At 24.7% G+C, this 12,362-nt stretch overlaps 1 protein-coding gene across 1 annotated transcript; it reads left to right on the top strand.

The window, feature by feature from the left end:
- The first annotated feature begins 496 nt into the window (after positions 1-496).
- Positions 497-9,480, top strand: LOC112595343. Its single transcript, XM_025340499.1, has 8 exons — positions 497-953; positions 3,876-5,209; positions 5,310-5,564; positions 6,610-6,735; positions 6,804-7,008; positions 7,116-7,339; positions 8,339-8,572; positions 9,118-9,480. Exons 1-8 carry the CDS (start codon positions 875-877, stop codon positions 9,412-9,414), a joined length of 2,754 nt encoding a protein of 917 aa, XP_025196284.1. The 5' UTR covers positions 497-874; the 3' UTR covers positions 9,415-9,480.
- Positions 9,481-12,362: the final 2,882 nt, after the last annotated feature.

Genomic DNA, 12,362 nt, shown 5'->3' with positions numbered 1-12,362 from the left:
TAATAAAATAGGTACCGTCGTCCGTCTATATATTAGAATGTTAAGAAAACGAATGATAGTTTTTGACAGATATTTAAATATGCCACTAAACATTCATACATCATTAATAATTATAATAATTATTACGACGGTCCAATTAGGATTATAGTCCGCTTATCTAACGAGTAAAAGGTGTTAATAGTCCATTGGTCCATTTATATCAAATTTAATAATAATTAAAATGTTTAACAATATATCGTTGTAACTAATAACTACAGTAATAAACAGTAGTATGAAATGTTTTATTTTTATTTTTTAATCTGTAATACCGTTGTCAATATCGTATTTTCGTGATAATAGTCATTAAAAAATATATAATAATATTATATTTTATCGTTATAAGTTATAATATTACTGTGATTTTTCAGCTGCAGCTGCTCCACCGCGCCACCACTACAATTTATCCTGTGGCTCCCCCAATCATAGTGTGGTAGGATTTATCAAGCGATTATACGAAAAATTCTTTACTGCGTCTTAATACATTACCAGGCATGCGCAGTAACGATACCTCATCATATTTGTGTTTCTCGGAATAAAAATCGGCTACCTCCGTGGCGCCGTCATCACAGTTTAGGCGATGATGATAATGATGATAGTAATAATAATACAATAACTGAACGTCAGAACGCGCTATAATGCCATATTGACGATTGTTTTTTTCTTCGTACTTCGTGGTTCGTGCATTATCTGTGGACTCTGTCGGCGACTAACGCATCCGATTTGTCGTTCCCTTTCATTTTTTTCGTTTAAGTTTTCTCCGCCTCATTCGGCTTTTGCGTGTTTGCACCAGTTGTGAAGACCAAAGGACAACGGTATTGTACCGGCATCGAACACCATGGAAGGCAGTGAACATACCCGTTTCGTTTTCGACTTACTGGACGATATACACGAACACATTGTTGCGAAAACCACTGGTACCTTTATTATTATTATCATTATACTTAGTTGGTAGGTACGTGAGGGTCATGAGTCAAATCCTTTAAGAGGACGCCGCACCCACATGTGTTGTCGCCGTCCTACATACATACAACATAGCAAATTTTCGTTCAACAGAATCCATTTTATGTTGTTAGCTTTAACATTAGAGTAAATGTACTTATTATCAAACTTAAAGGTAAGAATTTTATCTTATAGGCTTTTATTGATATTGTAATTTTAAACTCGGTTATAGCTATATAAAATATTGAAACTTTAAAATGCTCATTACAAATATTTACAAAAGCACATGTCATTGCCTTGATAAAATTCTTACCTTTAAGTTTGATAATAAGTAAATTTACTCTAATGTTAAAGCTAACAACATAAAATGGGATTTTGCTGAACAAAAATTTGCTATATTGTATGTATATAAGACGGAAATAACACATCTGGGTGCAGTGTCCTCTTGGAGACACCAACATTGATCAATCGCCCTGCTATTTACATCAATTGTACCACTTCGATTTAACATGAACATATGCATCATCGTACGTACCCATGGAATCTAATTGAAATCGTTTTCGAAAAAGTTTTGTTCGCATTATTATACTCAATGTTCCTCTGAGTTGTATTTCAGAAACCAAACAATGGCCGTTAGCCCATAAATAATGCATTCATTAAGAATTTATAATAATTAAAGACTGGAATTTTATGCAATTGCGTGTTCGTACTGAGTATATACACTCATACGAGGGTTTGAAATGTGGGCGATTCAGACCCAACTGATTCCATTGACCAAATTTAATTTTGCATATAATGGCATATTTGAAGGGTTGAGGCATATTTTTTCATAAGTGCATATAATGTGCAAATTTTTTACAATTTTAGTAAATAATTAAATAATTTCTTTTTTTTTTATTTTGGAAATTGTAATTTTTAAATACTGGCGAAAAAAAATTACCTTCAACACAGTATAGAATTTTATCTTTTCTAATTCAATATCGTGTTGATATACTATTATCTGATAAATTAAATTATTTTTAAAGTTACTTCTTAAAGTTGTGAAAAAATTTAGCATTCATTTATTAGCAATATTGCAAATTTTGTTAGATTCTATTTGTTTAAACTTTTTTTAAACATATAATGATGTTTTTTTTTATATTTAAATATGTTGATATACTTAGATGTAGAAAGATTCAACACTCCTAGTTTTGTTATATTTATTTGTTTTATTTGTTCTAATGTGTGTAGCTGTTTAAAATAATATAGATTTATGATGCATATTTGTATCATATTTACCACATTATTAGTGCGTATAATTTCGGTCTCTAATATTGATATATCAAATAGTTAGGTTTAATGTAAGAGAACAAATACCTATACTATTTCTGTCATATAATTTCTAATATTACATACCAGTGTACTATGTTTATTATTATTTTGATTATTATGTTTACTCATTTATAAATACTCGTATCCTTAGTTTAACTTTTGTTAACTGATTTTACATAGCCAGTCTATACATTGTTCATTTGTAAAGTAGGTACATCATGTTTTTGGTATAAATATATATCACTAAATCTTAAAAGTTGTTAGAGATAGAATACCTTATATTATGGAAATAAAAAACAAAATGCTTTGAAGACATTTTGGATATGTTTTATTTTAATAAAAACTTTCTTATTTATTTAAAATACAATATAGGTATATAATCTATACAATTAAGTATAATTAGTGAGTTTGATGAATTTTACAATGACAACTAAACAATACATGAAAAGGAAGGCTCCCAACAGTGTTGTCTGACAAGTTAAATAAAATATTGTTATGCTTTTAGTGAGTCCCTGAGCCATTGCTATTTAATCTTCTAGGAAAAGGAGTGGCAATGGATAGTCTTTTTATTAATGGATCACGATGAGAATGAAGCTTTGAATAAAATTTGATGTAATGAGATTTGGCCAGGTCGTTGAAGGTTGGTAGGTTCAGGGCTTTATGAAGATTTTTGTTGGTTACATATCAAGGGGCCGAGGTTATTAAGTGAAGACAAATAGATTGAAATTCCTGGAGGGTTCTGGTAATTAATGGCTTTGCTAATCCCAAAGTTAGATGTCATTGAGCCACACCATATAGATTATTGATTTATATAATGTGAGTTTATCAGTTAAGGAGAGTTAATTTTAGAAGGGGTCTCAAAAGATGCAGTCTAGAGTTGTTTACAGATTTTCATTTTTATTTTAACTGTGAGTTTTAGTTAAGATATTTATCAGATGTTAACCCTAGCTACTTAACTTTATTTTCTGATGGAATTACTGTGTTATTGAACGTGACAGGTGGGCAATCAGATTTGCATATTTGTTTTTATAGATTTTTATATTCCTCCGATTTGTCCATAAGTTTGTTATATTTAATAAAAACTTACTCTTGTTAAAAAATAAAGATTGTCATTTCTTATGTATGTAAAAAATAACAATTATAATAATAATATGGGATCATCTGTTAGTTACATTGAGTTGGTATTTAAATATAATACATTTAAAAATTGAAATTAAATTTCAACAAAAAAAATAAAAAACAATTATTTTCTATGCCTCAAAAAAATGCATACATCTCTTGCTTTGATACAACTTCACACCTCTGTTTGAAGTCTACATCTCCCTCCCCCATAGTTGGGAAACTATTGTACAGCTGTTATCAAAAACTGAAATGAACCTATAAAATCTAGTATGTTTTTTATTGAGGATGCACGAGAATAAATGAGTTTCAATTCACCATCATATGTGGTATTCTTCTTTAGCATAGAATATACTTAAAAAATTTAAAATAATGTTTTAAAATTTTTATAAAAATATAAATATTGTTGTATACTTGGTAGCATTCAAATGTATTAATACATTTTCTAATATTTTTTTTTTTTTTAGGTTCAATTAGCTACCTTACTGTACCAGAAATTAGAAGTATAGTTTATGATAATATAAGTTCAAAAAATTATAAATACACTGAACATGGCAGAATATTTCATTTTATTTTATATTTGAACACCGAATGGGAAAATTGTAATTGGATTAAAGAAGATACATTGCTAAACCTCAAACAATATATACATGACAAACCCCTCTCTTATAATGTTTACTATATAATTGTTGATATCACAGATTTACAGACATTTATGTTCGAAACTATTATGTGTACTCCTTACAGTTTTTGTAGCGATTTAATTGAAATTAATTTGAATAAAATAAAATTTATGGATGGACTTTCACAACTAGTTTATACTGAAAAGCTAATTGTCGCTTTGATGAAATCTTTTAAACGTACGCCACTAAAATCTGATTTAGAAAGTTCTGCTATCAGCCATTTCAATCAAGCCATGGTAGTATTTGGCAAGGATAATTTACCTCATGATATAAGGAGACTTGATTTTGAAGACGAACAAAAAGAAATAACAAAGTATAATGGATTTCGAGTGAAAAGTATATTTAGCATTTTTGTAGAGTTGGTTAAATTCAAAAGTATTTCTGATACTTACATACTGTATCCGATGTATAAATTAGAATCATTACGTTCATCAGTTCCATTAACAGATAATGAACATATGTTTAAAAAATTGTTTGATATAATTATGTACAAGTGTATGAATTTGAGCAATTTTAGCATTGATACTTGGCTTGCTTGGTATGAAGTGGAAGTTGTTGAAGAAGACACTAATCTACAAGCAACCATTGGACATCTGTGTTATGAATTATGTAGTTTAATGGATAATGGAACTATTACTGATGAACCTTTATTAAAAGAATTCAAGCCAATTCTACGTAATATAGCCATAGAAAAGATTAATTTTAATGATGTTGATACTGATGACATTGATACAATTACTAAACTTGTAGAGAATTCTTCTAAATTTCATCTCAACGGTTGGATGAAAAGAATGTTACAAAATCCAGTTGCTTTTCAATATGACCGTGTTGTTCAAGTAACTTGCAATTACATAGACTGTGTTGATTACAACTGCTTCAAAACTATTCTAGAAAATGCTATAATTTATAGTAGAATTAAAAGGGAAGATGAAGTGCCAGAAGTTTTGTCAAATGCATTATTAAAAGGAATCAAACATTTAGATGTAGAAGATAAATGGTCTATTTTAAAACAAGTTCTCTGGAACCATGCTGATTATGACTTTCATGTATCAAATAATTTTGATGAACAATTACATTATGTTGTCCACAATGAATATAATGACGATGTTGATCAACAAGTAAGTCTTTCAAATTAATTGAAGAAAAGAATAAATACTTTTATTAATATAAAATTTAAATTTAGATTTTGTTATTTTATTAAAATTTCACTATTTATAGGAATTAATGTCCATTTTAATTTGGCTAATAATACAACGACCAAGAAAAATGATGAATTTATTAATAGCACAATATATAACTGGTATTTGTGGTTTAAATGCTAAAGAATGCGATGCTAAGAAATCATGTTTATACCAAGGGTTGGTTAGTGTTCATGTAGACGTGCATCCTTCTATAATTTCTGAAGAATATAGGGATTGGTTGTTTGGATCCAGAAGATTTTCAAATGAAAAACGTCAACGTATTCATCAATGGGTATGTTTATTTTTATGTTTTATCCAGGATAAAAGTGAACCACTCAGCTGACTAAAATTAATTATAGTATCACGTTCTTACCCATTGACACATCTCACCTCAAGGGTATGCAAGATGTATAAACTATTGACTGGTGATTGCTAGCAAACACAGTTGATTAATAACTAATATTCTTATTGTGTGTGATCTAGTGCATTGCTCCTCAAACTAGGAGCTGTGGCTACATGACTGGTGAACTGTGAAATATTTATTTTTTTTTTTAAATATTTTTGGTTATTTAGTTATTATGTCATTTTAGTATATAATTCAGAAAAAATATTAAATTATTTTGAATAAGAAGACCTTGACAGTTTCACATTAAATTTAGAAGGTCCCATGACAAAATAGTTTGATAAACACTGGTCTACTGCATACTTGTCATCTGTCATACACATTTTCTATTTTTCATGGGGTTACATATTTATTGCCTTCTGTACATCTACAGTTATTTCTAACGATTTAGCAGTGATGACAATTGAGCTTAATATTTACTATGTAACTTCTATATTAATAATATAAAACTTGGGTCTAGCAATAATTGTGAGTGTAGTCATACATGTTTGATATATTCAGTTTAATTCATGCTATAACACAATTTAAATGTTTTTTAAAGACTGAAAATTATATATTACCTAATGTAAATAAAAGCAAAAATTTTTTTTTTATTTTTAATATCTATTAGCATACAATATAATACTTATTTGATTTAAGATTAGATTGTGATATGTTTTTAGAATTATTATTAATTATATATGATTTTAAATTCATATATTTATTTATATTTTAAGTATAAATACTATGTGGTAGACCACATATAACATGTAGAAATGTATAGCAGACTGCAAATGATAAGAATATCATAAAACTTAGTTTTTGTCTAAAGGGCTAATGGTATGTAGGTCAGTACATTAGCAAGTGTTCACTCTTATCTTGAATAAAACATAGTTCATAATATATTTAAAAGTACAATAATAATATATTTGTGTTATAAACATTGTTTATACAGGTTATAGAAGTTATCAAGACGCTACATTTAATTAAAGCATCAGCATTTCTTTCAGATATCATAACACCTCTCCTAAACCCTACAAATAATCATAATTATATGTTTTTTTTGATAAATTTAACTAAAGTGAGTATTTATTTTTATTTTTTTTTTGTAATTAAAAATTAATTATTTAAAACACATTATTTTGGTAGTATGTTGTGGAAGAATGTCAAGTTCTATCAGTTTGCTACTTAGACAACTGGGATGAAATAATTATATGTATGGCTAAGCTAATGGAAAATATTCGTTGGAACATTCACAATTATTCAACTGTTAGAGCTGATTTGTGTGATCTAATAATTTTAACTGTACAGCCTATTATGCAAAATGCTTCACAATTTAATACACGTAATTTAGGTAAGTTTTGTATAATATAGTTTATAATATCATAAAGATATTAATTTAATGATTTAAACATTCACATTATTTTATATAATATAAATTATAATGATCTTTTTTTATAGTTAAGTCAAAACAATTGGAAAGTCTTCAACAAGGTTTATCAGATTTACATTTAATGAATCGTTCTCATTTCTCACATATGTGGTTGCCTGATAATATTACAGTAGATGGAATGGATGAACAATTCATTATGACCGTGCATTCAGAGAATTATATTTCATACTCCAATTTAAATAGATCATCAACTCAAAAAGCCCAAGAAGAATTTATTTTTAGCATTGCAACAGTAATTTTCTTTTTAAAAAATTAATTATATTAGTTTTAAACCATTATTGAATAAAATAACTTAAATTTAAAAATCAATCATTTAATTCATTTTTAATAATATATATATTTGTGATAATTAATTTTATAGAATAGTATACAATTATCAAGATTTATGTATTGTAATGCAAAATATCGAACTGATAGTTTTTAAATGCTATATAGCCTCAAATAACTTATCAATATATATCTTTTAAAAATGAGATTATCCTATTTAACTGGTTAAACAAAATATTTTATTATTTAATTAGTTATATTATACTTATTTAAAATTAGGTAAATATTTTTAGTTGCTTGCAAAAAACCATAATTATATAAATATAGATAGTTCTAAGTTTAATTATATACTGTAATCGTTAAGATTAGGATTTGTATGCATTAGTATGTTTTGTTTTTCTTTTGCAACGTCCCTTTACTAATTAGATTACTCAATAAATTGTCTGATATTGATACATAGTATGAACTTTTTTTTAAATGTTTTTGTATATTTTAATTGTAAAGTATGTTACTTAAAGACTGTGTATCATGTTTGTATTATACTCTTAATTTCAATTTCATAAAATTATTAATATTTTTTAACAAAAATGTGTTGAATATAGTAAGCATTTATTTAAAAGCAAAACCAGCAAAAATGGTTAACTTAAAATGTAACTACTTGATTTAATCTATTAAAAAAAATTAAAATGCTTCTCTTCGCTTAATTTAAAAATTATTGTTAAATTGTATATTTTATTTTATTTTTATCATGTTAAAGTTAGCATATTCTTAATAAAATGCATTTTTCACTATTTTGCATTGCATATAAACCCTAGCTTTAACTAATTAATTTCATAAAACTTCTTTATATTTTTTTAGCAACTGTTTATATAAAGTATTTTGCTTTTATATTAATTTGCTTATATTTATATATATTATTCATTATGTGTATTTTTATTAAAGTCTATCATTTTTATTACTATAGTTTTTGCCGAAGTTCACACAATATGAAATTAATTCTTTCGTGACAAATTACTTAAGTTCGGCCAAACCAGAAAACATTGTTGATGCATCATTTTTCTTATTGGACTGTGTGATCAATTCTTTGATGAGAATTATCGTTTACTTGAAAACTGCTATACGAAAGGAACCTTTCAATAACACGTGTGAGCGACACTATTTAAGTCGTGTTATCTTTGAATTTCTTTCAGTTATAAATGTAAGTATTTTTTATTTATTTTATATCTATAATGTGTATAAATGTAATTCATTAGTCCACCTTGTACAATTTGAATAATATTTTGGTATAAAAATAATAATTACTGGACCATTAACATTGTTATACATATTTATTCTTATTAAAAATTGTATATATTTGTTAATTTAACTCAATTAAAATATAAAGGAGTAATAATGTTATAAATTTGTGATATTACAACATCAACAATATCTTGATATTTGATACATTGAGTATTAAAGAATAGGATTATCCCATTACCTTATTTATGGAATTTTTGAATAAATAAATATTAATATACGGAAAAATATTGAAACTAGTTATTTTAATATAATATAGTAATTCAATACTACTATTATTTTTTTCTGTTGTTAAAATTTATTTTGCTCAACAAAGTAATACATTTAATATTTATTATTTAATTTAATACATATGACACTAATATACAATTATAATTTTTATGTGACAATTTTTTCAGTTCATAATATAATTCTTATTATTAAACTAACAAAATATTTTATCTTTAGGTAACAAAAATGAGTTGTATTTATGGAGAAGATGTCGATGTTAGCTTGGTTGTTAACAGTGTGGCTAAAATTATCATGGTTGTAAAACAGCTTGGCGATAAAGATGTAAAATGTTTAGTAACCCTTTTTCGTCGCCTAATTGAAATATCACAAACACGGATGAGTGTAGAAGAAATTTCAAAAATTTTGTCTCTGTTAAGTTCTATAAAAAATGAAATGCATGAAGAATTAATTAAAACTACTATGCAAGGATTGATGAGTAATCTTTTAATCAAAAAATCACATGATCAAGATTAAGATTTGTAAATGTAAATAATAGGTACTTCATTTTTTGTACTCTTTTTAATATAAACATACATTATGAATGAGTTGAAAAATTTAATATTTTAATATTAAATGTTAATTTTCAATTATTCTTACATATATTTATTGTTTCGCAGGTTTATAGTTAATTATTATTATTTTGAATTAATAATTTGTTTTCCTAATTAGTTAGATCTCATTAATAAGATTACTAATAAGGGTTGGCAATGAGTTAGGTTATTATAAATTTAATAACAATAAATGAAAAGTCTCATTACAAAAAATTTCATATTAAGTTGAATATGTTATTATAACAAAATCTTAAAATATTCCTGTCTTATATACTTAGTTAAATATATAATTAAAAATATTGGGTTACAGCTTGTATATGATCATCATTTTTAAATATGTATGAAATTATATTAAAGTAACTCATTCCATTAAATGTTTAAGAATTTTGTTTATTATATGTGTAATATATTTCTATATATACACACTGAAAATTATATTAATTTTAATGTGTTCTGACTGATTATTGTCATTTATACTATTACTTTTTTAATATAAGATTTGTCATATTTTTACGTTTTTATATGTTATTGAATTATTTGGCATTTCATTTATTGTGTTATAAATTTCCTGTGTTAAGTTCCTGTATTATTATCACCAGTTTAAATTTAATAAATTAAATATTATGTATTTTAAATGACTTCTTAAACTATGAAAATTACAGAATAGGAACTGTACAATTGTTTATTAAACACTAGTATATATTATATAAATAGTCCATTGTTTGTTAATTAAATAATATTGTCAATATTTATTTTAATCTATACTTTATTTTTATTTTATAATTAATTATTGTATCAAATTTTGCTAATTAATAATAATGGCCATAGCCTATTACAAAATTAACCAACTTCACATTTATTTTTAATATGATCTTTTGTTCATAGAAATACATTTTATTAATATACTATCAACATTTTGTCGTAGTCATACAAAATTAAGAATTTTATATTTATAATGAATGTTTTTATTATACTTTCAATATAAAAGATAAATAGCAAAAATATTTACACTAAAACATGCTTGCTAGGAAGAAAATCAATTTTAAATTTGTAAAACTACATTATTATATCATAATTTGTTTATAAGCATACTAATTGTATGAGTTGTAAATGTTAATATTCTTGATGATATTACTTTTTTTCTTTTGTATTGCTTATAAGATCACATATATAATTTAGAGTATAATCTATTATAAACAATATGCATCTGTATGCTATTTATTAAGGTAATAATAATTTATTTGAAGCAGAATTTTATAATTCATTATTGTATATCAATCCAGCAAAAAATAAATTAAGTTTAACTTGTATCTATTTACAATCATATGTATCTTAAGTGATAATTCTTAAAGTTTTCATTTGAGCATTAATTACAAAAAATGAAATAAATGATAAAAAGTAATAAATAATATATATTATTAATAACAATTATTTTTCTGTATGCATTAGAATATCAATTCTTGAGTTATTGTGGTATTTAGAATTTTTACTTTTGAACCTTTAAAATTGAAAGTTTAAGCTTTTTAAAACATGATGACAGATAGGAAAAAAATTATACTGTAAAATCATTATGTACATCGCCATACTCAGGACCTAAAAGTATCTTATTTTTTCAAAAATTTACAGCATGTAACTTAATATAAATAAAACAAAAAGTATTATTAAATATTATATAACATTTTTTGTATAATTTTACCTGAGCATGTCGAAATTGATGTGAAATGTTTATTATGCTACTATTATAGAAGATTAAATAAAATTCATTATTTGTTACAACATTTAATATATTGTATAATCAAATTTCCTCTGTATTAGAATTGTTAAGTATAAAATAAAGTGTTTTATCTAACTATTTTAATGTTTTATTTTAAACATCATCATTTTTTAAAGCTTTTTTATGAGTGTGTTTTTAACACATTTTTAAAATAATTGAGTTGATATAAAAATTATGGAATATGTTATACTATGTATTTTTTAAATATATCTAGGAAGTTAGAAATAAATTAATATATTCAGTATGAGGTGTATAATATGTACTGACAAGAATTATATTTAATCAACTTTGACAGTGGTGAATCTTATAAATATAATTCTAAGATATGTAATAAATAATAAGTGCAACTAAAAAATGACTTGACTTACTTTTATAGTGACTAAGCTTGATTTTAATTTTTAAGATAAAAACAACACTGTACTTTTTAATACCAAAACTTTATATTATGTAATATTCAAATAATTTTAACGTATTTTTTATAGTGTGTGTACTGTGGAGAGCATAATTATTACTCTATTTATAATTACAGTATTCACTATCTTTATACTATATCTAAATCATTTACTAACCATTTTTATCGTAGAAAATATTTGTTGTTTACATAGAAATAAATAAAATAAATAGTTTTAATAAATAAAACTGTATTATATGTGACATTAGTCATTTAAAACTTTATTTAATGTTAAATTGTTATTTATCATCTTATGACTCAGTCGATAGAGCAAGTGCATTACCTACAGTGATAATCAGAGCTCAGGACTTAATACATTTGAATACATATAAAAAAAAATACACATTTGTTAACCATTTGTGATATAACTATTTCAAATTTCACAATGCTTATAGCATATTTTAGGGGTTTTTTTTACATGCATAATTAATAATTTATTAATTGTTTTTAATGCATATTTAATAATTATTTTATTTAATTAATAAGAAAAATAAAATGTATTAATTACCCATGTAAAATTTTAATGTTTGATGCATTGTAAAAATATCATTTAGAAAACCTTGTTCATCCTAAATTTTTTTTTTTTATCTATATGACCGAAAAAAGGCCGATAAGTCAATAATCATTAGCATGACGACAATATTTT

Source organism: Melanaphis sacchari, unplaced genomic scaffold, assembly GCF_002803265.2.
Source record: "Melanaphis sacchari strain LSU unplaced genomic scaffold, SCAv2.0 Contig26_pilon_pilon, whole genome shotgun sequence".
Taxonomy (NCBI): Eukaryota; Metazoa; Arthropoda; class Insecta; order Hemiptera; family Aphididae; genus Melanaphis; species Melanaphis sacchari.
Note: the sequence above shows the minus strand (reverse complement) of the source record. Positions and strands in the feature narration are given on the sequence as shown.

Bases quoted from the DNA above. Each gene is read 5' to 3' on its own strand.
- LOC112595343 (XM_025340499.1), top strand. From the start codon at position 875: ATGGAAGGCAGTGAACATACCCGTTTCGTTTTCGACTTACTGGACGAT. The intron at 954-3,875 runs GTACCTTTATTA...TTTTTTTTTTAG, and splicing joins CATTGTTGCGAAAACCACTG to GTTCAATTAGCTACCTTACT. The intron at 7,340-8,338 runs GTAATTTTCTTT...TTATTACTATAG, and splicing joins TTATTTTTAGCATTGCAACA to TTTTTGCCGAAGTTCACACA.